This window comes from Carassius carassius, chromosome 3, assembly GCF_963082965.1.
Source record: "Carassius carassius chromosome 3, fCarCar2.1, whole genome shotgun sequence".
NCBI classification, from domain to species: Eukaryota; Metazoa; Chordata; class Actinopteri; order Cypriniformes; family Cyprinidae; genus Carassius; species Carassius carassius.
The window spans coordinates 20,322,542-20,350,534 of NC_081757.1; the positions used below are offsets into that span (position 1 = coordinate 20,322,542).

The following is a 27,993-nucleotide window of genomic DNA, read 5'->3' on the forward strand; positions in this document are numbered from 1 at the left end:
GGAAAGTACAGCCCACTACTTCATTTCAGTTCAGGGAAGAGAGCGGAAGGATGACTTAAGCCCTTGGCAAGAGACCACCACCCGCTACAGGGAAACAACCGCGCTCGGAATCACAAATCAAATCTGATAAGAAAAGGAGCCGAACCAGAGTAAACATCGGCACTGCTTTCAATCGCTGGAGACAACTGATGGACCTGAAAGAAATGAGGTCCGACACCGAACTTGCAACATTTCTTTTGGATTGGTAAGTTAGATGCTGTAAGTATTTCGTTAGAAGTTTGTTTTATATGTTTGTGTATTTTTTTTTCGGGAAGTTATAACATAGAAATGTATCGAAGGCTGTTCTATAAACGTTCTAATGTTAGCGATGGCTAACCGTAGCTGTGTTTGATAATTAGCTAGCTATAACTTACCCATTTTTTTATATCATAAGTAACCTGCTCTGTCTAGTCTGTTGGTCTCCGTGTCCTCTTTGCTTCGTGGTTTTTCTGTACGTGAGAAAATTGATGTGTGGCGTGAAAGCGTGTGAAAAGAGTCAATTGCGTGTGTCTCACGGTGAATGCTTGAGAGTTGGCAGCTCTGGTTACGTTGGTTGGCGCTAGCTTGGTCAACATCAGCTGTCTGATGTTGACCAATGATGTTGACAGAATGCTGTCTGTCAAATTAATTTAAGTCCAATAATGTGTATTTACAACTCAATGTAATCTGAACAAAACGAATATGAACATATTCACTGGTAAAGGTGAAGGGGAGTAGCTTGAAGATGTCATGTTTCAAAATCACTTGACATCACCCAATGTTCCTCTGGAGGCAAAACGTCCTCTTATAGCAGCGGTTCTCAATTCCAGTCCTCGCGCCCCACTGCTCTGCATATTTTGCACATTTCTCTTTGTTAACACACCTGATTCAGATAATCAGCTCGTTAGAAATGAACTCCGTGCATGAACTTTTTCAAATGTTCATTGCTCCCTACTCTCTGAGCAGGGGAAATCTGTTGAAGTTTACCTCACATCGAAACATTCATTCACTGATTTGTGCTGTGCAGCGTCTTTAAACATGGACAACTGTGACATCATATACCTCTGTAAATCAATACAATTTAAATTCACGTCTTGCACACTTCAATGCACTTTGATTGGAACATATAGCTACGTTCACTTCGAACTGGAATCATGGCTGAATATCCTGTGATGTCCACTTCGCAGGGCACTTATGTTCGAATAGAACAAATGTCTGAAGCTCTAAGAGAAACGTTCAAAATGTGCAGAGCAGTGGGGCGCGAGGACTGCAATTGAGAACCGCTGTCTTATAGGCTTCAGCTATGCTCTAGGGTTGTTGTGAAGGTAGGGGCGGAGCATAGAGACTATGCTGTTTCTCGTTTGTTACTCTAGAGTAGACCAATTCACTTTATTGAGGCATACTGCCCCCATCTGGTATGGAATGTGGAGTATGACTTGATTTTTTTGCCAGATATGACAGATGGCACCTTTAAAATGATAAGATGTGAATTTGTTTTATTCAGTGTTACTAGCAAACACTAACAGCAAGGTACATCAGTGTTAGTATTTTATAAGTATTAATTGTCCATACGTTACACTTGGAAAAGAAGCAATTGTGGCTCTTGTTGGTGAATTAAATATATTTTGTGTAATATATTTTTTCTTTGTATATGTCAATATTACAAGATTAGACTTATTCAATATATGTGATATCAAATAAGGGTTTGCACAAATGTAATCTAAATGTAATCCAAAAGTAATAAATGTGTAATCTAAGAGATTATATTACTGACTACAAATTTTGTCATGTAATCTGTAATCAGTAACTGATTACAATTCAAAAGTAATCTACCCAGTTCTGCAGGTGTGGCATATTAAGATGCTGATTAGACAGCACGATTATTGCACAGGTGTGCCTTAGGCTGGCCATGATAAAATACATTTATCACACAGCGCAATGCCACAGATGTTGTTTTTTTTCTGACTGCAGGAAAGTCCACCGGAGCTGTTGCCCATGAATTGAATGTTCATTTATCTACCATAAGCCTTCTACAAAGGCATTTTAGAGAATTTGTGAGTACATCCAACCACCTCACAATGTGTAATGTGTAACCACATCAGCCCAGTGATCCAAGTTTTTCCAAGTAGGTTGATTTTGTATGTATCATTGTTCTATTATAAGTTGTCACGGTTTTCTTGTGTTCAGTAAGCTTGGTTTACTTGAGCTAGTATTTATTTGTATTTTTTTGTGGTATTGAAATTGGTAACAAAAATTGTGAAATTTCAGTGCACCAAAAAAATTTTATAGCATAAAAACCCTACTTAACATACTGGCTGATTTGTAGATTTTGTATTTCCTTTTATTTTTATTTATGTTTTTTTGTAAGTGTAATGAAAGGGCGACTCCAGAACCTCAGAACTGGAAACAAAGTTTTTCAATGATCCCAAGAGTTCCTGCACAAACTGCAAAGACTGTAATGGTTTTTCCAGGAACCCTATTAGGAGGAAAAAAATTATATATTTTTTAATTCTGAATAGGATATCTGAGGCACCTTTAGTTCTTACAATGTATGCACAGGTGCAATAACAGGTGTGCTGCGCTTGCTTTTCTAAATGTAAACTACAAGGTACACTATTCGTATTATCTAAACATACAAGGGGTGATCAAAAGTTCAGAGACTATGCCCATCATGATAAACAATTGAAAACCGTCCTCTTCAAGGTAACATTAGTCTGTTTGTGTAATGATGCAGTAGCACTCCGGAGTCCTGACACTCGTTCTTAAAGGGACCCCATCACCATTTTCATATCACTATCACTTTCATTTAGTTCTAATGATGAAAGCATGAACTAAAACTAAAAGTTTAAAGCACAATACTACTAGTTACAACCCCGAACTGTGTTTGGATATGTAATAAGTCCAGCAATAAGTCCAGAGTAGAAAAGGAGAAGAATTGGAGCCTGCACGATGTAATCTGTGGTGTTTTATGAACAGATATTACATGAAACGGTTCAAACATTTCTGGGATGCAAAGGCACCTTTTTCCACCTTTGACCACAAGATATCATTAGTGTGCCATGTCTTGAAAAGCTTCCAGTAATAAACCATTTTACGATAGAGTAGAGGACAAAGTTTTGGTGCTTCGTAAAGCTTTTTGCTGTTTTATAATAAAATCGAATTGGTTGTGGGCAGAGTGACATGTATTGCACCGCCCCATTGTCCAGGCTGAAATACCTGCTGCTTTTTGCAGATTTCTCAAACCAGGAGTAACTTCAACTAAAGAGGTACTGTAAGATAAAGTCTGAGATGTATTAAATATGTAATGTAGTTTCAAACCAAAATAATTTTTTTTTTATGTAGCCTAACTTGTTTAGCTTGAACTTGTTCAGCTTTGACTCTTTAGTTTGTTGTAGTTAAAGACTGCTTGTTAGATAGAGTCTATGATTCTGTAGAGTGTTAAATCTTCTTGCATTTAAGAATAGTCAGCTCTTTGATTCATGTTTCTTCTCCTCAGACAGTGTTTGATCACAACACAATGATGTCCAGTATGCTCCCTCAGATAGATGATGTAATCGAGTTCTGCTGTAAGATATTAGAGAATACCCAGATTGAAGCGGCTGTAAAAAAATCTAAAAGAGGAGCTGTTGCTACTGGGGGAGGGGCTATTATAGGAGGGCTACTAGGAGGTCCACCCGGTATATTTATTGGTATGTGCACTTATGTTTTATTTCTTTTCCCTTACAAACTTTGACCCACTTCACTTCTTAACCACAGAGTGGTGCTATAATATCATCAAAATAAATAAAACACTTCTTTGGAACCTTCATTTTTAAAGTGTTGCTTAAATATTAATACATTTCGATTGCACTATGTACAGTAGAAAATATGGGAAATTCATCAGTGAAGCCAATGTTTAGGAAACTTTCTAACTTGATATGCTCAATTATAAATTGTAGTGAAGTGAAGAAAAAAACTTATTTTATCAATTAATAATTGTGGATGGTATTTTTAGTGAATCAGGTTTATCTTAAGCAGTTTGTTTCTTTGTTCTTGATCTTCTATTGTCATATGCAGGTGGTACTTTGGGAAGTGCTGTGGGATGGTTGATGACTAGAGACCAATTCCGTCCTCTTCATCAGATCATAATGGAGATGTCTCCTAAACAGAAGAAGAAACTGTACTCTGCGGTGATGGAAAAACTGGGCAATCTTGCATGGGATAACCTGCCTGAACTCATTTTGTCAGTGATAAGAAATGCCTCTCTAATGACGCAAATACTTGATATTTTAGAGTCTTTTGCCAAAGAGCAGCTCAAAGCCAAAGTGAAGCATGGAAAAAAGTAGAATCTTATAATTTCACCTAGGGCCTGTTTCATAAAACAAGTTTACCAAATAATCCAGGTTTATATAATTTAATCTGATTTATTGTCTTTTTTTTTTTTCAAAATAAGTCAGACTAACTGAAATACGCCTGGCTTATTTGGTAAACTTGTTTTATGAAAAAGCCCCCTGCTTAGTCTAAGCCTAGTTTGACTATCTGAAGAGCTTTTGAGGTTTTGTTGTTTCTGAAAAAAAATGTTTTTTACTTTACTTTTCTTTATTATAAACACTATTAGCAGCCCTTCAGCATCCAACAAAGGAGGAGTTTTGATAGTTGACTTTGATTTATTTACTCTGCAATAAACCTAATTTCTGAAGTATTTGCTGTCTCAGTGTTTTTTTTTTCATTCTCTCCATTGCATCACAACACTGTGTTCACCCAGTAATTGTCTTTATAGCACAATAACAAAGCATCACAACATAATGGCACATAAAACTACAAAGAAAACAAATAAAACAAACATGAACGCAAGAAAAATTTACTCAAACATTCATTGCATTAACAAAACATATTAAAATTAATCAACAATATCATACCAAAGAAATACATGAAAAACAAACCCTCTGCTTGCCAAAGGGATACTAAAGTTGAAGTCTCAAATCATTCTCCTGAGCTGTTCATGTAACAAGAACAAATGTGGACTGCTCTTGCTCTACTTCCTTTCACTCTGGTAGTGATGCCAAGCAAAGAGAGTTAAAGCCAACAATACATATATTAAATTATTATATATAATTATTAATATATTAAAAATATTTAAACCTATTGTCTGATCCAAGAGATTTACCTGCATCAATGAATCACCATTGAACCATTGCTCCCTTGAATGACCTCAACAACCGACCTAACTGCCACTGGATCATTGGCAGCATGTCATCCTTGATAATGAGTTCTGTCATTTTGAGATATTCAGGAGATACTCTCCTTTCCAATGACTCCAGACCAGAACTGTTTAATTAAGCATTGGACTCTGTACAACCTTTAGTAATGTCTTCCTTCAGAAATTTCCCAGGAGTTACATATGAAGGTGTTATAGTTGACTCCTTTTCCTCATTTCAATCCAGTTTACCAGAGTCACGGAGTATCACTGTGAACCTCAACATGTTTAAAATATTTCAATGTTGAAAATACTTAAAATAAATGAGGAATTAATCAATAATCTTATGATTCATTCTTATGAGCCGTTTCAGTACAGTTAAAGGGATAGTACAGTGCAAAATGAAAATTCAGCCATCATTTACTTGCACCACATGTGACTTTCTATTACATGTATAAATAATAATATGGATAATTTATCAAATATTGTAACAGTCAAAAGAAGAATGAAGTGAATTATGATTTAGTTTTACTACAAGAGCGCTGGAGGTTGTATAATGTTGGTTGTTTGCACTGATCTATATATAGTGCACAGTGGGTCTATAACATCTTTTATTCCCATGGCGAGACTTCGAACTTCGTCACGGCGCCATGGACACGCCTTTCAACGAAAACTCAAGATCTTCACAACTGAACATCGCACAGGCCTTTAGATTAGACTGACCACAAAAAAGACATTCCTGTTGGCTTTAGAATTTTGCTCCAAGAGTATTTTTTGTAGGTATTGGTGTGTTACATATGTGTGCTAATTTTCGTGCATGTACGTGAAACATAGCTGGAAGGCTGTTGATTTTTTTAGTATAGGTGGCGCTGCTGAGCCATTTTGCCACACCCTCTTCTGAATCCTATATCAGACGAAAATTTTCACCAGGTTTGACGCGTGTGCAAAGTTTCATGACTTTTAGAGCATGTTTAAGCCATCAAAAATGATCCATTTGGGAGAAAAAGAAGAAGAAGAACAGCCTGTTAGGTTTTCTGTGTGTTCATCATCAAAATGGCAGACACAGGCCTGGGGACATAGGAAAAAAAAATGTATTTGGTGGTTTAAAATGCTGTAAAAATGTTTAGATTTATATAGCTAATAAAAACTTAAATATGCTTAAAGATCACAAGGTGTTTTATGTCAAAGACAACTTCAAAAATTTTGTTGAAACTTTTAAGGCAATAATATAATGATCTTTACTGGGGACACAAAAGGCACCAAATCCCAGGAATATTTTGATAAGGTTGTGTGGAAGGTGTTGAAGCTAGTGATGGGAGAAACGAAGCTTTTCGAAGCATTGAATCAAATGAACCATTTGCTTCGAAAATATGATTCGATGTTTCGAAGCACTGGAAACAGCATATGATGGCGCAATCTGCTGGTGACAACGTTGTAAAAGCATCAAGAACTCAGACCAAACTTACAAAACAAATGGAAATACATTTTTAATAAATAATAAATACTTAAATACTATTAAATATTAGTGATTGTGTTGTGGTTTTTATTCAAGCGTAATCAAACCCTTACAATGAACTCAATTACTTATTTAATGAATTTATGTACTGTATGTAATTATTTAATTGTTTTCATTAGAGCTGTCTATAAAAACCAGCAAGCAGTATTATCAGTCAGGCGAAGGAGGTGGGTTTAATTCTATCACAAACTTATTTTGGTATTTTAGGGTATGATGTGATTTGTAGATTGGAAGTACTCAATGTTTTTACACTTATTTAAATTATATACACATCTGTGTCAAATGGAAGTTATCTTTTGTTTAACCCACAATATCTGGCCCTGAATTGTTTATTGTAAAATTTCGTGGGATTTTATGTCACATGATTAACTGGGCAACCAGAAGTGGTTCATTTTGAGATCAACACCCTCTCGAAACAGTGTGACGTAACGAAGCTGCGTTTGCTAAAATCACGTGACCTGGTTGGTTTGAAACGCGCTCCGCTGTTTTTATCTTTTACTGTCTATGGTTTTTATACAGTCTATGTCCGAAACATGATTCGAAACAAAAGATTCACAAATGTTTCGAACGAACTAGTTTCGAACTAGTTGAAGCAACCTAGTAAAATATAATGCTTAATATTTTGGCCTTTTTTTTTTTAGGTCCAGTAATACTAAAACATGATTCTGATAAAGACTAACATTTTGAATTTAATAATAATAATAATAATAATAATAATAATAATAATAATTTCTAATTACTGTAAAAACAATTGTTTCCATTGCTTGGTATTCCAAAAACAGAATAAAAGTTGTTTTGTTTCATTAGTATCTTTTTATAGCAGAACATTTGTAAGAATGTAATTACAATATAATGTATCATCTGTCATTAATATCTCGGAGACTTTTTTTTCGGAGACAACGTACTTTTGGCTCCGTCTGCTGGACATTAGCCTTTAGTTGTAGATTTTGAAGTAGTAAATTAACAAACTGAGTAGGTAGCACTTGATGCGTGTTAAGAATTATGAATAACGTTATACAGAATTTAGAAAAGATGTTTAATAGATATATCGATCAACGCATTGCATTTCATAGATATATACATATCTGTGTATATATGTATGGTTGCATTTAAACTCTAGCGCGTCCATCTCCCATACAGCAGGTGGCGATGTCACATCAGCACGCCGCGGATGAAACGTTACGCCTGACGTCATGACGCTTCTTTAATTTTGAGCGGGGAAACATTGAAACGGACGGAGCGAGTATCTCTGAGGATCTTCTGTGTGGTAACAACCTGACAGGTTTGCTCCGATGAAAAATATATTTGTAATGTGCTGTTATATGAGCTTCCGTGTCGAAACTACTGTTATATTAATACTTGCGCGGTTGCATACATAACGTCATTTTGTGAACTGGGGCGTCGGACAGGGGTAATGTTAACGTTAATAGTGGAACTGAGTAACAGGGGTCTATAATGATATACTGATTTGTATTATTACTAATATTATTATTAATACTATGATGATTGATGAGGCGTTGTGTTGTGAGAAGCCCACTCCGTTGGATGTGTGACTGGGGCCCAACATTTGGTTCTACGCTCTTGCTGTGAAGGGACACAAACATAAAATAAAATTTAAGTGTTACTCGCCGAAGTGCGCAGTAATCAGAGCCGTCTCTCTCAACGGCTCTGGTAGTAATTGTGTTTCTCTTTCTCTTCTGTCTGCTAGGACTGTAAGCGAGATGTCGAAACGAAAGCAATTTCTGGAGTCTTTCCATCATGAGCACGTCCAGGATTTTCTGACCTTCATCGGATTGCATGTGAGTCATGTTTACAACCAGCGCTCTCTGTCCGTGTCACTCAATACAGTTTAATGTAAAAACAAACTGTTAATGAATGTGCACGTGTACTTCTGAAGTAACGTTACATAAAAACTGTACTTGCAAATAAAGTAGTAATATAAACAACAGACCATTTAAGATTACTTGAGATTATATTTTCATGAATGTTACTTAACACACTTAAGTGCACAATTTACTTTGACATGCTTTAAAGAAGCACTTTATTTGAGTTGTCTAATATTAAAACACCTACTTGTTTTAATTTTATTTGTAGTGAGTTATTCAATATTACATAAGAAAATGTATTAAATTGCAAATTTAACATTAGAAATATATTTAACTACAAAACTTTTCAATAGAAACTACATTAAAATTTTGTTTACTATAAATTTTTGTCAGTACATTTGACCGTACACTTTAAACATGTTGCACAATAGAAATAAGAATGTTGTAGAAACAACAATAATAGAGACAATATAAATAATTATGAAATAACATTTACTACTTGCATTGTACTAATTGCATTTAATTAAAAATAACATGAAGTTAAGTGTCTAGAAACATTACATTCAGTTTGAGTCAATTCTTTTTAAGTATTCACACTTCTTATTCACAAGGCATTGTACATATTGTAATCTGCTTCAGGTAAATTACACTGGATACATGTTTTAACTGTTCAAATAACTAAAGAGAACAAAAGACAAACAAGACCTTGTATTTTGACTTTACGATGCAGTAGTTTCTTAGATGTATCGAGTTTACATTCAGAATAAAGAAGCAAAAAGTCTACGTCATTCAGACTTCCAAGCTACCATTGAAATCAAGGACATAGAAGGAGCTAAAACACCAGTCTGTATTATTCAGAAGATCATCCCGTTCATTGCTGTTTGTGTTACAGAAGGATGGAGCGGATCCGTTTGACCTGGCGGAGGTTTTGCCGGAGCTGCAGAGGAGTCAGAGGCAGGAGCTGTGGGAGAGACAGCTGAAGCTGCTGCAGCACAGCCTCATCGCTCACCCTCCAGAGCGCTGGATCACAGGAGCCGAGGAGGACGCGGGTGACATGGAGGTGGAGATATCTGAGGAACAGGTAAAACTGCTAATGCTTCGAAAGAGGCCGTAAACCAAGAGCAGTTTTAGGGAATGTGTCAAAATGACAGGTGGTTTGTTCTTGTTTCCTTTTCAGATACAGACAATGGCAGTAATAGAGGGCGTTACGATTGTTTCTACAGTCTCTGTAGACATTTTGCAGGAAAATGACAACTATACTTCTCTTCTCGAATGTGCTCAGACGCTAAACTGTAAGTACTGGTAAATCATTAAATATCTAAGTATTGACTTTTACATTTTTTTTTGTTTCTTAAAATGTAATCTGACTTTAAACTGTTTGTGAATGCTTAATAATTTTATCAGATTTTATGTCATATTTATACATACAACCATATATATATATATATATATATACACAAATACATGCTTATAGAGTTTGAATTTCAGTTTGGGTGCATAATTCTACTCATTAACGTGGGAAATTCCCAAAAATATTTAATTGTGAAAGACGTTCCGGACAGATTATAGAACGTAGCCTATCATTTTCAAATGCTTCTCAGTCTGTGCAGTGAGCAAGATGACGCCAAAGAGAACTCACTCAATTCAGTACTCTCTCTGTGAGACACTTTCTCTGAGCTTACACCCAAAGCGCGCACACAGATCCGCATCTGAAACAGCATGCAACTACAGAAATGAGTTTTGTGTTGAGCCTTATTGTGTGTGAATTGCTGAATTCAGACAAAATTATGTCAAAGTGATGAGTATTCACGTAAACACAGTCGATTTCTACTCAACATTATTCAACCCATTGCTTTTCATTTATTTGTTCTTATTTTATTACTGACTGTTTACTTGTCTTTTTTTAGTTAAAGTGCCCCTATTATGCCATTTTAAGGTTGCTAATATTGTTTAATGAGTCTCTTAAAACAGGTTTACATGCAAGGTCAAAAAACACATTCGTTTTCTTGAAAAATTTAAAAATGTAAAAAAAATTCTCGATTTAATTTGACCTCATTTCTAAATTATTCGTAAACAACTCATGCGAAGCAGTTCAAAGAATCAGTCTCTTTAAACCCCTCCTTTCCATGAGCCCTCACTGCTGTGATTGGTCAGATGGTGCAGTCCTCTGTGATCAGTCCAGAGCTGTAGATATTGGCTCTGGATTGGTCTAATGTGTACAGCGCGTGTTGGAAATGAAACGCTCATTGCCATGACGGAATGACAGCCCTGGAGACTTGTCGATACATAGAAAAGAAGGTATGGATTGTAGCTTACAAACTTGAGCCTGAGTCTGATAATGAAACGGTTGAACTGGCTGATTGACATGAGACTGATTCACAAGCACGACTGGAGCAGGACATTTCAGTGGTAAGTGTCAAATGTAAACAAGTTTGTGGTAATTATAAGATGTGATAAAACAAATTTTCTCTCACAGCGTAGGATACAGCGTCTTCTCAACGTGATGTTAACCACACAAAAATTTTTAACTGTTAGTGGACCGGCAAGTTGGTGGCGTAGAACATGGGCGGAAATTATGCAAATATGTTACTTTGTGACGTAGAGCCGTAACAGAATAAGATTCGAATTTCTGACGACTCGCTCAGGCGATTCTGTTAGGCCACTTTTTTTTCTTTATTTATCGTGCACTGTCGGCTTAACAGCTTCGCAGATAGTTTATGTTCACATAAAGCTACATGACACACTGCATGAAAGGTGATATTCGAAAAGGCACAGTAGGGGCACTTTATAATTAATTTTAAAGTTTAAAATCGAAAGTTCTTTGTAAGTAAATTCCTCATAATAAAAATATGAATCAAGAAACATTATACATTGTAAAACACAAATACACTGCATGACAGAACATGTTTAAATTAGATGATTGTAATTTAAAAATGTCTAAAAATATCCCCAACTCCTCCCTCAAATAAAAAAAAATCCGTAAGAGTCACCTAAATGGGGAATTCCCCACCAATTTCCAAAATGAAATTCAGGCCTTGTATATATTTATAGAAAGGTAAGATTTATAACAAATGTCCACTTATACTACTATAAAGTAGTTCTTAAGTTTTTTATTTTTTTTAAATGTTTTTAATAAGTCTCATGCTCACCAAGGCTGCATTTATTTGATCCAAAATACAGTAAATATGCAATCAATTTTTTGTTGTTGTTTTTTTTAAGCCATTACTCTAGTCTACAGTGTCGCACGATTCTTTGAAAATAAATCTGCTGAATAGCTGCTCAAGAAAATATTTATAATTATTATTATCATTGTTGAAAACTGTCATGCTGCTTAATATTTTTTGTGGAAAAGTGAAACTTTGGTTCTTTGCCAAATAATAGCATTTATTTGAAATAGAAGTATTTGTATTGCAACATAAATGTATTTTCTGTCACTTTGTCAACATAATGCATCCTTGATGAATAAAGTAATAATAATATATTTTTTTTAATGTAATAGGTTAAATCCAGATGTAATCTTACTTAATACAATTTTTGTCATTTCACATCACCTTTGTTCACTTCAAAAAGCTTCATAATTCAAATTCTTCTTAAATACAGTGTAGAATATATTTCCTCCATTGTTGTCCTTTATTCCAGGTATAGAGAGTGCTTTGCCACTGTCCCACACTCCCCTCCAGCAGGCTATTCATTGGCTGTTTGAATGCTGGTGGAGGCAGGATCTAAAAGGGAAGGAGGAGCTTGGTTGGACTGCTTTCCTTGTCTGTTTGGAGAACACTGTTACACTTGAGAAACCGGTAATAGAACCACTTTATATCATTATAAAATATAAACTGGCAGATCATTTAATATTCTAAATGGTGGATGAGAAATGTTTATGTGTTTTGGGTATGTTCCCAGGTCAGTGAGCTCAGAAGGCTCTGTACTCTACGAGAGGTGCTTCTCAGTGTGGACTTTGCATCTGAGAAAGGGCAGCAGGTCATCGATCCTCTCCTCCAGTGTTTCTTCAGGCCCTCTCATATTAAACAAGAAGAGGTTTGTGTAGATGTGTCTGTGGGAGCATACATTCGAGACATTATTTTCTACTTGTCATTGATCATTTTTATATAACTCTGGTTATTGCTAATTTTTCAGGGGAAGCGGTTCCTTGCCTTCCTTTTTTCTTGGAACGACAACTTCATTCGGATGATTCATGAAACTATTAAGAATCAGCTGCAGTTTTTCCCAAAGTATTTCAAACACTCATGACCTGTTGTTTTATAATGCTTAAAGGTGCACTCTGTAAATTTGATTAAGGGACAATATGAGGGTGAAACACCATTTGTAGTAATGTGAATCTGAAAACCTGCTACACTCAAAGTATAGACGTTAAGTATAGCAGCTACAACAATGGAAGTTTATTTTATGTGTATGTACATTAAATGCCTACCAAGATTTTTTTTTTTTTAGTTTTCTAGATGTGATATCAAGATGGGAGTCAGGAATACTGACTTGCATTTTTGGACTTTATGTGGACTTGACTGTCATTTGGGATGTATCTTTTTAATGCTTTTTAGTGGGTAAATTACTCAGTGCACCTTTAAAAATATTAAATGAAATGATACTTCACATATTTGGTGTATAAATTGCATGACGCTGCTTGATTATGGGAGTTATCAGGTTATCACTCACACAGACTCATTTTCTTCACACAAAACTTGTGCTTATTATAACAAGCCAAGCAAGACGGTTCTGTAGTATCTTCACATATATTAATCAGACAAGCAGTGTTAGAGTGGTCTCTGTGCTATCAAAGTACACTGTGCATTTGTTCCATTTGATCTGGTATTTTTTTTATTTATTTTAATCTTTTTTTCTTCCGATCTACCTATAGAGCTTTGTCTGTCCATGTAGCTGAGATTTACTTCAGAGCATGGAGAAAGGCATCAGGCTCTTTCCTGGAGGAGATTGAGTCCACCTGCATTCAGGACCTAATGCAGCATGCTATGCTACTGCATAGAAACTCACCTGTACACAGCAAAGTCAGACAGGTCACAGACTATTTCATCTTTATTTCAGTGAAGTGGTTAATTAAATGTGAATTTGTTAACGTTCAGTAACTTTCAAAAGTTTAGGGACGGTAAGATGTTTTAATGTTTTTAATAGAAGCCTTTTATGCTCACCAAGGCAGAATGTTTTTAATTTTTTACTTGGAAAATTACAATTCACAACAATTCATAATAAATAAGATAAATAATAACAAGAAAGCTTGCTACTTACACTGGAGATTTGACAAATGGAACAGATAATTTAGTGATGTGAAATTGTAAACTTAATTCTTCACTGTAAGTGAAAAATTGTCCCTGTCTCTGCATATAGATCCTTACATATTTCCACAAGCAGAAGTTCCGAGAAGGTGTCGATGAGATGCTGAACAGGCTCTACAAGCCAATTCTGTGGAAAGCATTAAAGGTAGATCATAAATCAGTTGACAGTGTGTTGTTTTATTTTGCTTTTATTTTAAACATGTTGTGCAAGACTAAATTTGGTGCTTTGAAGTATATCCCCATGTTCATTTAGACATGTTTTTAATCGTTTTCAACAGGCCACCAATGCTGAGGTTCGTGCCAATTCCACACTGCTCTTCACTGAGGCTTTTCCCATCCATGACCCCAGCATGAGCAGTGAGATGGTGGACCAGGCTGTTCAGAAACAACTCGATTTACTGTTTGTATGTCTTGCATTATTGTGCATTATCAGTATGTTGTAAGTGTTCTGTGTGTGTAAATGGATTGCATTAGTGTACACCCATTTTGTTTTCAGTGGCCTTGGTTACAGACGTATTTCTTTATTTTTAGAGAATAAAAAAAGTCTTTAAAGGGGTCATCGGATGCGACATGCACTTTACAAGTTGTTTGAACTGTAATGTTTGTTGGCAGTGTGTGTACACAACCATCCTATAATGATAAAGATCTCATTATAGATCAGTTATTCTCGTTAAATAATTTCTCCTTTCTCATATCTAGCCATTCTTAGATGCCTGTCTGTGTGAACTCACAAAGACCCAGGCCCCTCCCATGATTGTTGATTGGCGTTTTACCTTAGACCCATCCTGAGTAAACTGTGAACAGTCATTCGGTCATTGTTTCATGGTTTCACGGTTGTTGGATGTAATAATAAACATAGCAGTCGTCTAGGGATATGCCGGTATCAAATTTTCCTGTTGCGATTAATTGCTCACATTTAGCTACATTTGCTACAGAAGTTAATAATCTTTAAAAAAAAAAAAAAAAAAAAAAAAAACTCTTAGTTCATGTCAGCTCATTAAATAACACAGTTGCAACTTTCGATTGTAACAACGTGTTATTAAATATTGGAATACCTGAGATTAATGAATGTTCAGAAGGATTTTTTCATTGGCAGTTTATGTTGACTAATTAATTAACTAATATTAACCAATGAAGCCCTAATGTAAAGTGTGAATGTACAATTAAGAATCACAACTCTAGGGCATGTTGTAGTTCAGATTAAAATTAATATAAAAGATAGTAGCTTTAATGGCTATGAAATTGACCCTTTCTGTCTCTATAGGCTCTTCTTGATGACCCACAGCCCCTCGTAAGATCTTCTGCAGTGCTGGGTGTATGTTCTGTCCTGGGTCGTTGCTGGGAGGTCATCCCTTCCACGGTCATCACTGACCTACTGGAGAAGCTCATCCTGCAGCTGGCTAATGACACAAGCTCTCCAGATGTCCGATGCTCTGTGTTCATGGTAAAAGCCCAACCATCTATCAGCCACTTGAGAAAAGAGCAAAGTGATTAGAGAGTGATGGGGAGCAATTGCTTAACATCTTTCCAGTTTTGCAGTGGAATGCAATTTTAAAGCCATTTACAGCTTGAGAAAGGTCACTGTCTTGAATCACTGAGTGATTTTTAGCTTGATTTAGTCATTTAGGAGTTTCAAACCATAAAAGGATTTTTAAAGGGAATTACCAAATCAATTTACCAAATCATTAGTTAAAAGTTTAGAGTTTAGCATATTCATTTTAAATGAATATGTTTACAGGTCATTCGAACTTTATATATTTTTTTAACTATTTTCCATCATCAGTTTTAAAACCTGTGTGTTTGCTCTGCAGTGCATATCTATAATTCTGGATAACAGTTTAAGTCATCCACTCATGGAAAAACTGTTGCCTGCTCTGAAGAGTAGCCTCCATGACAGCTCTGAAAAGGTGCGTGTTGCTTTTGTGGGCATGCTACTCAAGATCAAGGCTGTACGGGCAGCCAAGGTAAGAAAAATAAATGTTTAAATCACATTCTGAGCCCTTCCAAGCTATAACTGAGACTTGTCAAAGCACTTGCATATCATGCATATGCTCTTTTGTTGATTTTGATTGCTACCATTGTCCTCATTTATAAGTCACTTTGGATAAAAGCTACTGCTAAATGACTTAATGTAAATGTAAAATTACATTGACATTGTTTGACACTTTATTTGTTCTTTCACCAAATTTGCTGTCCTTTGAGTTAAAATGTTATTATAAAAATATAAAAAGTTAATACAAAGCATTAGCATACTAATTGTTTGCCTGTTTTTTCCCACTTTGCCATGATACAGTTTTGGAAAGTTTGTTCCCTGGAGCACCTGTTGGCTCGATTGGAAATGGACTCTTCTCCAGTTTCCAAGCGAATCGTCAACCTCCTGTTCAACTCCTTCTTTCCAGTCAACCAACCAGAGACTGTCTGGTGCGAGCGATGTGTCACCCTGATTCAGACAAACCCTGGGGCAGCTCGAAAGTTTTACCAACATGCTTATCTGTACACGGCTCCTGCTAATATAGGTTAGATTGCTATGGATTACCGAGTAAGCTTTCTTAAATACGAATTCTGTTTTATATTGTGTGTTGACTTATGAGGGTTTAGTTTTGACATTTGGATGTACAGTATGTGTCATTTTTAGAAATGTCAATGTAAACTCACAGTGCTTTCTCTTTGTAGTCAAGCTGATGCTAGTGACCCGAAAGTGCCTGAATGTGTGCATTCAAAATGCAGGAGATGATGAAATAACATCTAGCAATAAAGAAAACAGCACGGTGAGACTTGCTATGCTCAGCTGTGTAAAAGTTTGGGGTCAGTAATTATTATTATTATTTTTTTTTTAGAAGTCTTATGTAAACCAAGGCTGAATTTATTTAATCAAAAATACAGTAAAAGCAGTAATATTGTAAAAAAAAAAAAAAAAAAAAAAAAAAAAAAGGTTTCCAGTTTAAAAGAGTATTTTCTATTATAATCTATTTAAAAAAGTTATTTATTTCTCTGATGGCAAAGCTAAATTTTCAGCAGTCATTACTAGAGCCCTGCATTTCAGCCCGAGCCCGACGGCCCCTGACTTTTTACGCCCCTCAGGTGGGCTTTGGGCCAATTTTCATGTTGTAGTTTAAATGCGGGCTTCTCCTTAATTTCATATTTTAGACATCCATCAATTAGTGATAAACAAAATAAATTCTGCACTGGTGGAAACAACACGAGATCGTGCTATCGCAACTGTGAGCGACTCCACGGTGTTTATTGTCCTGCCTGCAGCAGCCTATATGGTGCGAGCCATCAGCACAGCTGAACAGTTCTGTTCAAATGCAAACTATAAGCACAGGCAAAAGTAATTACCATAAATGTGTCAGGGGAAATACTAAGGAGATATTTGAATTATTTATTAATAAATTAGTGGTTGCTGAGTCGGTGTCACAAGGATGAAGTTGCAGATCCTGACTCGCCATCTCCGCATTAGACTCACCTTTAGAGAGAAGTGCATCTTTACTGATTATGATTATAAAAAAAAGTTTTTTTTGTGGGGTTTTTTTTCCGTTAAGTTGTAATTTAAAGCTTTCTATTAGGGCTGGGATAAACGATTATTTTTTAAACGATTAATCTAGCGATAATTTTTTCGATGCATCGATTAATCTAACGATTAATTTTTCAGACCGATTTGATTTCGATTATCTCCCCATTAATTGACTACTAACAATTTATACATGTTGATTTACATATCTGAATGAAAAAAACATCAATTCCTTAACATTGCAATATATGTTTATTGCTCTTAAAATTACAAAATAAAAGACTGACTAAGAATGCATTACTTTGCACTTGTATAGAGATAGCATTCAATAAAACCTTGAAAACACATAGCTCACTGAAACAAGCTTACTGAACACATAGGGCCTAGCTTACTGAAAAAAGAAGTTCTTTCAGATGTAGTTGTTGTTATTCTTTCAAATAACAACAACTTGATGTCTAGTATTCAATAAAAAAGGTCACCCAAAATACTTGTTTAGAGCAATTGAAAGAATACAGTATGTAAATGTAAACTTGAGGGCTTTAAGCTAATACAGAGAGTGCTTTTCCAAAAAAAAAAATAAATAAATTAACAGTGGGAGCCAGCAGCCTGTCATGGAGAAAAAAAATCTCTGAATGCTCCACGTGAAACTTTGGCATTCCGCCCTTTTTCTATCGTGTCTAATGATTTTGGTTAATATGCACAAGGGAGGGAGAGAGCAAGAAGCGCTCGTGTTGTTTGACGACTGTGAGTGCGCGCGCAGCCGGGGCTCTCTCTCGTACGCGCCCTGTCACTGTCACTCACCGATCAAATAAGGCTTTGACAGCCGCCAAAAAAAAAAGATCAATGCAGAAAAACCCCTGGATTGGTTATATAACGTTGGACAGAATGTTGATCCGGCCATCACGTATATTCAGCGCACATAAAGTAAACGTTTTGCAAACGTTTTTTTAGAGAAATAAAAACAGGTCGACGAATCGATGCGCATATTTTGCGTCGACGTATTTTTTGCGTCGACGTCATCGATGACCTCGACGCGTTGTCCCAGCCCTACTTTCTATAGATATATTTATCATGTCTGTGAGGCATGTTTTCACGTTTTATTTTTGTGAAGAGCTCCTGTTAAAGACGAGGCAAAAGAAAGCACATCATGTTTGTTTTCTTTATTTTATAAAAGCACAACATTTCGTTTATATTGTGTGAGTGCACACAAATAAAAGTAGACCCTTTATTGTTACAAATGATGTATTACCTTCATGAGCAAAAATTATGGTGTAGCCACTGAAAAATGGAAGTGATCGTGCTGGCACTTCCATGTCCTGCAAAGCGTGCTTCAGCTTCCACTCTCCGCACAAATTATTGGATATAGCACACATTTATCTAGTTTTAATGTTTAAACATTGTTATATGATTTGAGAAGGCTAACTTGAGCAAAAATAGGCTCACTGTCTACCGCTGGCTGCTTGGTTGTTATTTAAAAACTTACTTATATATAATATAACTTATATTCAGCAAACAAAAAAATGCTTTTTATAAATTAACTTTGAAAAAACTAAACGAAACATAACCACTTTACCATTACGCACAAAACTGAACAATTTTAATAGCTGAAATAGTAGTATACTGTAGGCTGTTTTGGGAGAAGGGAGAAAAACAGATGGGCTCGGCCCGTAATTCTGATGAGCTATCAGACATGGGCCTGGCTAGGGCCTGAGCGCCTTGGGCCCAAGCCAGAGCCTAAATTTGAGGCCCATGCAGGGCTCTACTTCAGTGTCACATGATCATTCTGATATGTTGATTTGGTGCTCAAGAAACATTTCTTCTCATTAAAGTTGAGAACATTTGTGCTGCTTAGTTTTTTTGTGAAAACCATAATACTTTTTTAGGTTTCTTTGGAACTTTTGGTCAATTTCATGCATCCATGCTGAAAAAAATTAACAACTTATGTATGACTTAAAAAAATACAAATCTTTCAAATGGTAGTGTATGTACAGTCAGATATTCTTTACAAACTGAATCTCACTTATATTATTATTTATATTATTAAATGTATTTCATCCAAATGTTTTCCACAAAATCCAACAAACTGTCGAGCGATGATTTGGAAGTTCAGATGGATATAAATAATATAGTAGTAGTAATATAAAATCCAAATTTAGTTTTAAGTTTGTTAGAAAAAATGATCTTAAACATATAATTTAGCTTTAATTTTGAATAACGTCTAGCTCTTCCCTATGAACATAGCCATACAAGCTGGCATGGAGTTAAAAAGGGAAAATATACTAAAAAATAATAATAGTAATGTTTATGTTTGCCGTTGTCACTAGATGTTGGAGGATGTTCTCTCAGTGCAGGACACTGCCACCATGGCCAGCCTTCTGGAGATCCTCGTAATTCTGTGGAAAAGTGTTCAGAAATCTCTCATGGCGAACCAAGAGGCCTTCAAGTACACCACGTCAAAGTTTGCATCAATTCTGCCTCAGTATCTTAAAATCTTCCAGGTAAGAGGTACATTCACACAGAGAACCAAAGGACGATTTAAAAAGCAAAGCTGAACACCCTTAAAGCTGATGCAATATGGTTGCAACATGATGCAGTTTTGTGCATATGTGTGTGTGTGCAGGAGGAACGGTGTAAAGCCCCTCTCATTCTTCTAGCCTCTCTACTTCCTGCCTCTTCCGTTCCAGCTCTGAGGTTAGTAGGACTCTCCCTCTCAACTACCCATCTGTGCAGCTCACATTGTTAAATGCCTCATTTTAAAGCAATAGTGCAGCTAAAAATGAAAACTTGACATGAGACAAATCTGAATTGAAATTTTTCGGGGTGCTTTTCATGCAAAGGGCAGTTCAATGAAGAAAAAAGCATTTCAAAATCATCTTTCCTGCTGAGTGTCTATACAGTCTGTATGGTGTCTCACCATCTCCCCAGAACAGCAGGTTGGCTCAGAAGCGAAATGCCAATTCTGATTCCTCTTTGATCCAAAGGCGTTCTCTAATGCTGGTGGGATTGAGTGTGTTTTGAAGGCTTTCGAGCGATCTGTAGTGCTGTCTGGGTGTACTGCATGACTGTGTGTTCCTCTCTGCAGGAGTAAAGTGATGTCTCACTTAAGGAGTCTGAAAGCGGGCACCGCTGTGACAGCATACAGTCAGTCGGTAGAGTGTCTCTGTAGCTGGGGGCAGATCAGCCATATTGTGGAGCTGATAGAGAACTGGCTTGTGGAGGCCGTACCTGTGAGAGCGGTAAATGTCCTTTTAGAGTGTTTATGTGGGGGTCATGAGGGTGTTTAAGGTGTTTTAATATCCTCTTTGATCCCTCTCTTCTCAGCAAGGTGATGAAGATACATCTGGTAAAGTGCATTTTGATGGGCTGGAGGAGTCGAAACCAGATCTGGGCCTAGACTATCTAGATTATTTACTCCTGCACCCTAAAACCCGAGACTGTCTGTTCACGCTGCCACTGGATCAGATTAGACCACTCCATAAGGCCCTCGACAAATGGAAGGTACAGAGGTTTGAAGATTACCATTACAGAGAACTCTCTTTACATGGTATTACTGTCATTACGAAGTCAATATGTTAATTGCAGGTTTTTACCAGTCTTGCTGTAAAGATACTGCTGCATTGAGCTGTTCAGCTAAATGACAGTGTTGTTATTGTATTAATCAAAGCTCTCTAATGAGCTTATAGAATAGGGTTGTGCCAATGGCCTAGTTGCATATCTCCTCCATCTTGGATTTCCGGTCTAGCAAGTGTGTGCATAGATACTTCCGGTTGTAAAAGGATACAGCTAATACATGACAAATTCAAAGATTTGTTTTATCAGATAATTAATGCAAAAGAAATCGTAAAAATATACATAATTATTTATGCAATATCTTTCACAAAACCAATATTAATAAAACCACACAGGTAGCCTAATGCAAACACGATCTTTTAATTAATGCCAGCCTGCCGTAATGACATTGTTAAATTGTACAGTTAGTTATTAAAACATGCAGAAATCTCAGAGCGTCTCGAAACAATCGCTTGACAGTCCCAAACCTTATAATCGTATAAATAGCAGACAACAAAATCAACTCTCCAAAAATGTACAGTATTGCAGATTTGAGTAGTTTGTGTTTGAATGAAGAGATCCCCTCATAATCAACAGAAGAAAGAACGAATCATTCTCGATCTGCGTGGTATCTTAATGAATTTACACACATATGTACACAATAATGTAAGAAGGATGTTTTCTCTTTTTAATATACCGCTATCCGCTTTTTTAATTTGAAAAACATTAATTAGTTCTATCTAGCCAAGTTTTGTATGTAAGTTTCCCCTTACAGTAAATGAAAATGTCGCAAGACCGGTAGTATGCACACACTCGCATTGCTGAAGCTCACTGGCGCCATCTTGTGCTCTGAGCCCATAGACGTTAGTAGCAAGTATCGACGAGAGATATTGTCACTTTGGCTGATGCCTTTGACGATATCTAGACTATTTTTATTATTGTTATTACTTTATTTTTATTATTATTGTGCTAATATTGTTATCTAATTAATATTAGGGCCTATTGTTTCATCATATTTCTTTTTACGCATTTTTACAGAGTTGTGCATTATAACCAATCACACACGATTCCATTGAGTTTATGAATGCTATGGCCAATCAGATGCGTTGAGATGAGTCATGTTTTGTTGCAGAGTTCGCACTCTCTGATGGAATTCTGCTCTCTCAAGTATTCTCTTATCTAGTGGTTGACCGATATTTGGCATTTTTCAAATATCGACATCGGCCGATTAGTTTTTCTGCTTGGCCGATGTGTTCGAGGTGGGACTTTTATTTTGATGTCGCTGAGAGCGGCAGCGCCTGAGCGCACACAGTGCTCACACTCTTTTTCTTGTTCATCATCTTGTTCGTCGTTAACCGTTCTGTCTGATATGGATAGAAGTCTGTCTAATAATAAGATAGAACGGTTCAACAAAGGAATGAATGTATGCAATGGAATGTAATTCGTTTCCTCATTTTAATATCATGTCATTTTCACTGTGTGCTGTATGAAAAGTGAGGGTTACCCTGAGTTTATTTGAAAAATATTATTCCCAGTGCACACAAACTTCCCAGAATACTGAGTGCCCTGTTGGTTACAGTGTTTGCTTTGTTTTTTATTAAATATTTTATTTATTTGTTAAAAATACTGTCATCTAAAGTATGTTTCTTTTACACAATTTTTTTTTTTTTGAATCCACTGTCAAATTATTTCAGATTTCTTAAGTATTAATAATAAAAATTGAAAAAAAATCATATCGGCTTTATATTGTGTATATATATATGTATATATATGTATATGTATTGTGTATGTATGTGTATATATATATATATATATATATATATATATATATATATATATATATATATATATATATATTAAACTCATGCTAGACTGAAGTAGGTGTTTTTTGATAATGTAACTGAGGAACCGTAAGCATTGTTAAATACAAATTCAGTTATATTAAAAATATTTTTCAAAGTACTTGAATATGTAGTTTAGGCTGCTTTTAGCCTTACCCTGGATTTGGTTCACTCTCCGGCTATAAATCTAAGTAAATAAATGTACATGATAATATTTTGTATCAGCGATCTCACAGGCTGAGGATGTAGCTATGGAGCATATTATAATTAAAACATTAGAATAGTTTTGTTCAAGGGAGTTTGTATTTACTAAGGCCTTCAGATATTACATAATATTTTTTCTGCCTCTATGATCTGTAAAAGAGGGTATGTTTTTCTGGTGGAAAAGTTTTAAGGTCCTTTTATGCCTAGTTCAGAATTGATTGCAGAATGTACCATCATTTGGGAGCTATTGTCATTTCTGTTTTGTATATGTGTGCAGTCGCTGTTGTTTTCCTCTCTGAGTGGAACAGAGGTCAGTGTGGCAGTCATTGAGACAGCGCTGAGAGCTTTTATCTTCCATGGCCGACTCTGTATCCATCTTCAACACAAAGTGAGTGTACAGCAGTAACCCCTCTGCATTCACTCTTTGAGTCTTTCACACTCCAAACAAAGCCAACATCCACTGAACATACTCACACAAGGGATGTTAAGATGTGAAGAGAGGTTTAAAGGAAATAAGTTGTCTGTCTTTAATTTAGCTACAGTATGCATTCTCAAGCACTGAGGTAACATGACACAATTCATTTCAGCAGTTAAAGTAGGTCTCAGAATCTCAAGCTATTATAGATGCAAACTCCTCACCTTTCAGTGACATTTCACTTTTTTTAAGCTAAAAATAGGTCACACATGAAATTTGCTTAGATCCAATGAGAAGTGTTTTTATTGGAGGGGGTGTCCTACAAGGGTCATGTCTAAAAAGGGTAATATGTTTTGTATTTGAGGTCTGAGATGTGGGAACAATGACGAGAGAGGGCAAACATTTTGCATTTTAGGTCAGCATTGCCGTCTAATTGGCCAATATTATCTTATAAATGGCCTGCTTAGCACTTCATCTTTTGTAAAATGGGATTTTGACACAATATATTCAATCTTGATTTTTTTTTTTATGTTGCAAGATTATTATAAATTTTTTTTTACAGTTTTGGACATATAAGGTAAAACATATTTGTAAAAATTACCTTAAAGTAACTACAAATGAGCATGTAAAACAAATATCTTCACACCTTTTTTCCACCTTACCTGTTTGCATCTCTGTACAGTAGAGAATTGATTTTTTTATTGCTGTCCTATGCTAAACTGTTCATGTGGTTTTCATTGGACATGACTTGGATTTTGTTCACTGCAGATCAAGCAGTGGTTGCTTGTATAGCCTGTAAGCTCACATAGACTGTACAAATAAAAGTCATAATCAGCACCTCTTTCTGACCCTACAGTACCCAGAGGAGCGGGAGTTCCTCAAATCTCTGGAGCATTCTGTGTCCTGGGTAGAGAAAAGAGTCCTTCCTTTCCTGGCCAGCTCCAGCAGTGAACAGCAATTGTCTTTAAGCAGGAAGACCATAGAAGTGAGTGGCATGATCAGTGTGAAAGTAGATTTTGTTGTTGTTGGTGGTGGTAATTTGTCAATTTAAATTGTCATAATAATTAACAAAATTACCTTTTTCTTTTTTTTTTGTATTTTTGATCAAATAAATGCAGCCTTGGAGAGACATCAAAAACTTAAAAAAAAAAAAAAAAAAAAAAAAAAAAAATCCTACTAACAAACATTTAGTGTACATGCAAAAAATCTATTTTTTTTATATAACATTATTATATTTAAAATAGTTTTTTCCTTGTTGAAAATGATAGACAACACATGAAGTCTAATCTGTGCAGACACAGATTTTGCATTATCTGTATATAATATGTTTCCCTTTTCTGTGTCATTGTCAGAGTTGTTTAACGGTGTGCAAGGATGTGCTGCGGGTTTCTTTAGGAGACGGTGATTTCAGAGACCACTTACTGCAGCATGTCGCTTCTGTCCTGCAGACAGGTGAATACGTCTTAAATCTTTATGCTGATGTAGGACCTAGTGATTGTATTATAAACTGACAGATTTGTGGTGTTAGTCAAGATATAATTACATGTTTAAGCACTTTCCCACAAAAGTTTACAAGTGCTGCATCTGTGATGCCAAAACCCAGAAGACTCATTCACCATTCAAGTTCCCCTGAGATTTTTCTTACGGGTTTTTCAATTAATTAGTAAAATAAGTTCTGTGTTGAACATATGGTGAATTAGTCTTCCGGGTATTGATATCTTGATGTTGCAGCACTGTATAGCGTAATGCTTTTATAACAATTGTTGTGTATGTGTGTTCATTTAGAGAAAGGATACATGTGCATCCCTCCTGTACTCGCTCTGCTTACTGAGGTGGCACAGGGCTGCCTTTCCCATAAGCCTGAGGACGATCAGGAAGATCAACTGTCCCTCACTATCCGCATTTTGACCAACATCTTTCAGAAGGTTGTGGAGATCATAGCTCATCGACTGCGTAAAGACAAGGAAGAGGGGCAGGAGGTGAGGTGTTAGCACCTTCCTCAAATACACTTTGCATTTCTGGATGTTTCTGAATGTGTTTGACAAACGTGTGTGTGTGTGTGTGTGTTTGTGTGTTGCACATGTACATATTTAAACTCAGTTTAGTCTTGTTAAAATTTGACTGACATTTCTGCATGACGACATTTTTCTCCTGACACTTTATTTTCAAAAGCCTTTCTTTATGTATCTTTAGTTGTGTTGCTCTTCTGAAGAAGCTCTCTATGACTTCTTGCTGGTGACTACGTTTACAACTGAGAGGTCAGAGTTCATGACCGGAGTCTTTTCATCACTCTGTGCAGCAGTTATTATTGATATCAGCCGCACCTTGCAGAAGGTAAATCTGTGAATAGTTTCATTTATTGTGCTGTTTGATGTTTGTGTGGCCTTTCTCCTTTGTCTTTTTAATTGAAAGACTTTTGAGCTCAAACCATTTCTTTTACTCTGATGTCATCTTTAAATGAGTTATTTGAATAAGAAATGTTTAGTTTTTGATGTTTCTTCATGCAGATCTCTCATGTGGAAGAGGTGTTGACTCCAGAGACGGTTAATGACCTTCCACCTCTCTCGAACACCATACTCAAAGTAATGATCAGATCACCTGCTGTTACCAGGTAACATTAAACACCAGCTAGAACTAAAATCCTTTGTTCATACTCGAATTGAACAATTCTAATCATTTTCTGGTATGTTCTAGGTTTTTTCTGTCTGAAATGAGCTCCTCCATAGAGTCAGAGGCCATCGATAGTATCACGCAGTGGGCTGCAGTTACGCACATTCTGACCATCATCCAACAATGTGAGTTTTTGTTACTAATTTTTAGTTGTTGTTAAGGCCCATTCACACCAATAAAGATAACAATAACTATATTAGCATCTGCACCAACTGACCATAATATCGTGCTATATATGCACACTGCAAATGTCATCTGCCACTTAAAATGCTCAAGCTCTGACTATCATCAGGTGGACAAAATAGAAAATGATTCCAGTCATATTGTTCCTCTGTGTTATCTCTACTGTAATTGTGTTCTGGCCTTCCATATTCTCATGAAATTATAATGATTTTTATTACACAGCTCTGTGGAATACTTGATTCTGATTGGTCAGTTGCAACATTCTGAGGTATGTTATCCCTCGATAACAACCGGTAAAAGCAGATAACACAGGTTTATCTGGGTAACTGAAGTTGGCGCTGTACTCTTGCTAGGAACAGTTTTTCTCAGTGGAAGCTTTGCATTTGTTTAGCTAATAAAATAATTAAACAACTGTACACCATTTTTGGACAGAGTTTTAATATGTCATCCTGCTATCACAGACTCACTCTCTCGTTTCATACAAACACAGCTGATGCCATTTTGATTTGATTTTGTACGCTGTAATGGATTATAAGATAACTAACAAACTGGTAAGATTTTAAATGATTTTCGGCTTAAATCTTTTATTGTCTTAATTATTTATGAGGTGAAATAAGTAATAAGTGGTTTGACTGCACCTTTTCCCTTAAATGTCATTTAGTTTGAATATGCCGCTTACTCGCAACTGCTGTGTTCACGGAAGCTTTGTTTTCAAATATTTCAACTCAAATCAATATTTCATATCTAATCATCCTGCCGGATGTACATTATCCCTTGCTTAAAACTTCAGCTATCGTTATAGTTATCACCATTGGTGTGAAAGGGCCTTTATTTAGTCCCATCACCTGAATGCTTGATAGTAAGAATTTGAGAAATTTCTATAATAATTATCCAACTGAACACGTTCTCAAAGATTTCATTTCATAGAGCCTAAAACATGTATCAAGTCCAGTGGAGTTGGACTTGAAGTAACTTGAGTGATATGAAGTGAAAAAAGAGACTAAAATGTCTAAAAGAATAAAAAATCCTCTGATACATGAAGTTTTTACCCTACTGCTCTGTTCATTACAGCTGATGCATTTATGGTGGAGTTGAAGGAAATTGCTTTGTCTGTACGCAGACAAATACAGAACTATTACAACATCACTGCTGAAAACGCTGAAGATATACAGAGGTAAAAGATTTAGATGTCATATTGTGAAAGCATGCTGTCCGAGTATTTATAATAACAGCTGTACAACTGTTCATGGTGTTTTGCTCTCTCTCTCTCTATCTCTCTCTATCTCTATCTCTATCTCTCTCTCTCTATCTCTATCTCTCAATCTCAGGACCATCTATGAATCCACTGTCAGGATGCTGAATGATATCCTAAATCTGTGCCAGCAACCAAGCAGTTAAATGGGGATGCAAATAGTTTCGAGCTTCTGCATACTGCCACAAAATCGTTTATTTCTTATTTTGTTCTCTCAGCTGTATACTGTCTTGGATATTTTTATGTTTTCACTCTATATTACAAGAACATTCACTTTATAAACAAAACTTGCTTAAAACTTTGTCTTGGTTCATTGGAATTTCTATTCATTTTCTTTTGTACAGTTTCAGATGCAACCATGTTTCCATTTGCATGCTACTGTAGGTTATAATCTTATCAGTCTTTGCAATTCTGGGGTTTTTTTGCGCTCTTTTTTTTTTTTTTTTTTTTTAAGACATTTAATTGAATCTGGTTTATCTTAAGATGTTACTTCTGTTTAAGGTTTCTTTAATTAAATGCATCCCTC

General features: G+C 35.9%; 2 protein-coding genes across 2 annotated transcripts; both read left to right on the forward strand.

Moving 5' to 3' along the window:
* Positions 1 to 3,547: 3,547 nt before the first annotated feature.
* LOC132114608 (protein C19orf12 homolog) lies at positions 3,548 to 4,369 on the forward strand. The gene is made up of 2 exons (XM_059522817.1): positions 3,548 to 3,707; positions 4,075 to 4,369. The coding sequence occupies exons 1-2, from the start codon at positions 3,548 to 3,550 to the stop codon at positions 4,341 to 4,343; spliced, it is 429 nt and encodes a 142-aa protein (XP_059378800.1). The 3' UTR covers positions 4,344 to 4,369.
* Positions 4,370 to 7,860: 3,491 nt separating this feature from the next.
* ncapg2 (non-SMC condensin II complex, subunit G2) lies at positions 7,861 to 27,768 on the forward strand. The gene is made up of 27 exons (XM_059533276.1): positions 7,861 to 7,992; positions 8,419 to 8,509; positions 9,429 to 9,617; positions 9,714 to 9,828; positions 12,176 to 12,333; positions 12,437 to 12,571; positions 12,671 to 12,765; positions 13,410 to 13,566; positions 13,895 to 13,987; positions 14,121 to 14,246; positions 15,107 to 15,286; positions 15,654 to 15,806; positions 16,136 to 16,358; positions 16,516 to 16,610; positions 19,678 to 19,851; positions 19,974 to 20,044; positions 20,436 to 20,589; positions 20,675 to 20,851; positions 23,225 to 23,335; positions 24,219 to 24,347; positions 24,715 to 24,814; positions 25,148 to 25,341; positions 25,556 to 25,696; positions 25,870 to 25,973; positions 26,057 to 26,157; positions 27,287 to 27,389; positions 27,544 to 27,768. Exons 2-27 carry the CDS (start codon positions 8,432 to 8,434, stop codon positions 27,611 to 27,613), a joined length of 3,426 nt encoding a protein of 1,141 aa, XP_059389259.1. The 5' UTR covers positions 7,861 to 7,992; positions 8,419 to 8,431; the 3' UTR covers positions 27,614 to 27,768.
* Positions 27,769 to 27,993: the final 225 nt, after the last annotated feature.

Excerpts from the sequence above, each read along its gene's own strand:
- LOC132114608 (XM_059522817.1), top strand. The coding sequence starts at position 3,548 with ATGCTCCCTCAGATAGATGATGTAATCGAGTTCTGCTGTAAGATATTA. Across the intron at positions 3,708-4,074 it reads TCCACCCGGTATATTTATTG|GTGGTACTTTGGGAAGTGCT; the intron begins GTATGTGCACTT and ends TGTCATATGCAG.
- ncapg2 (XM_059533276.1), top strand. The coding sequence starts at position 8,432 with ATGTCGAAACGAAAGCAATTTCTGGAGTCTTTCCATCATGAGCACGTC. Across the intron at positions 9,618-9,713 it reads TGGAGATATCTGAGGAACAG|ATACAGACAATGGCAGTAAT; the intron begins GTAAAACTGCTA and ends TTTCCTTTTCAG. Across the intron at positions 20,852-23,224 it reads AGGCCCTCGACAAATGGAAG|TCGCTGTTGTTTTCCTCTCT; the intron begins GTACAGAGGTTT and ends ATATGTGTGCAG.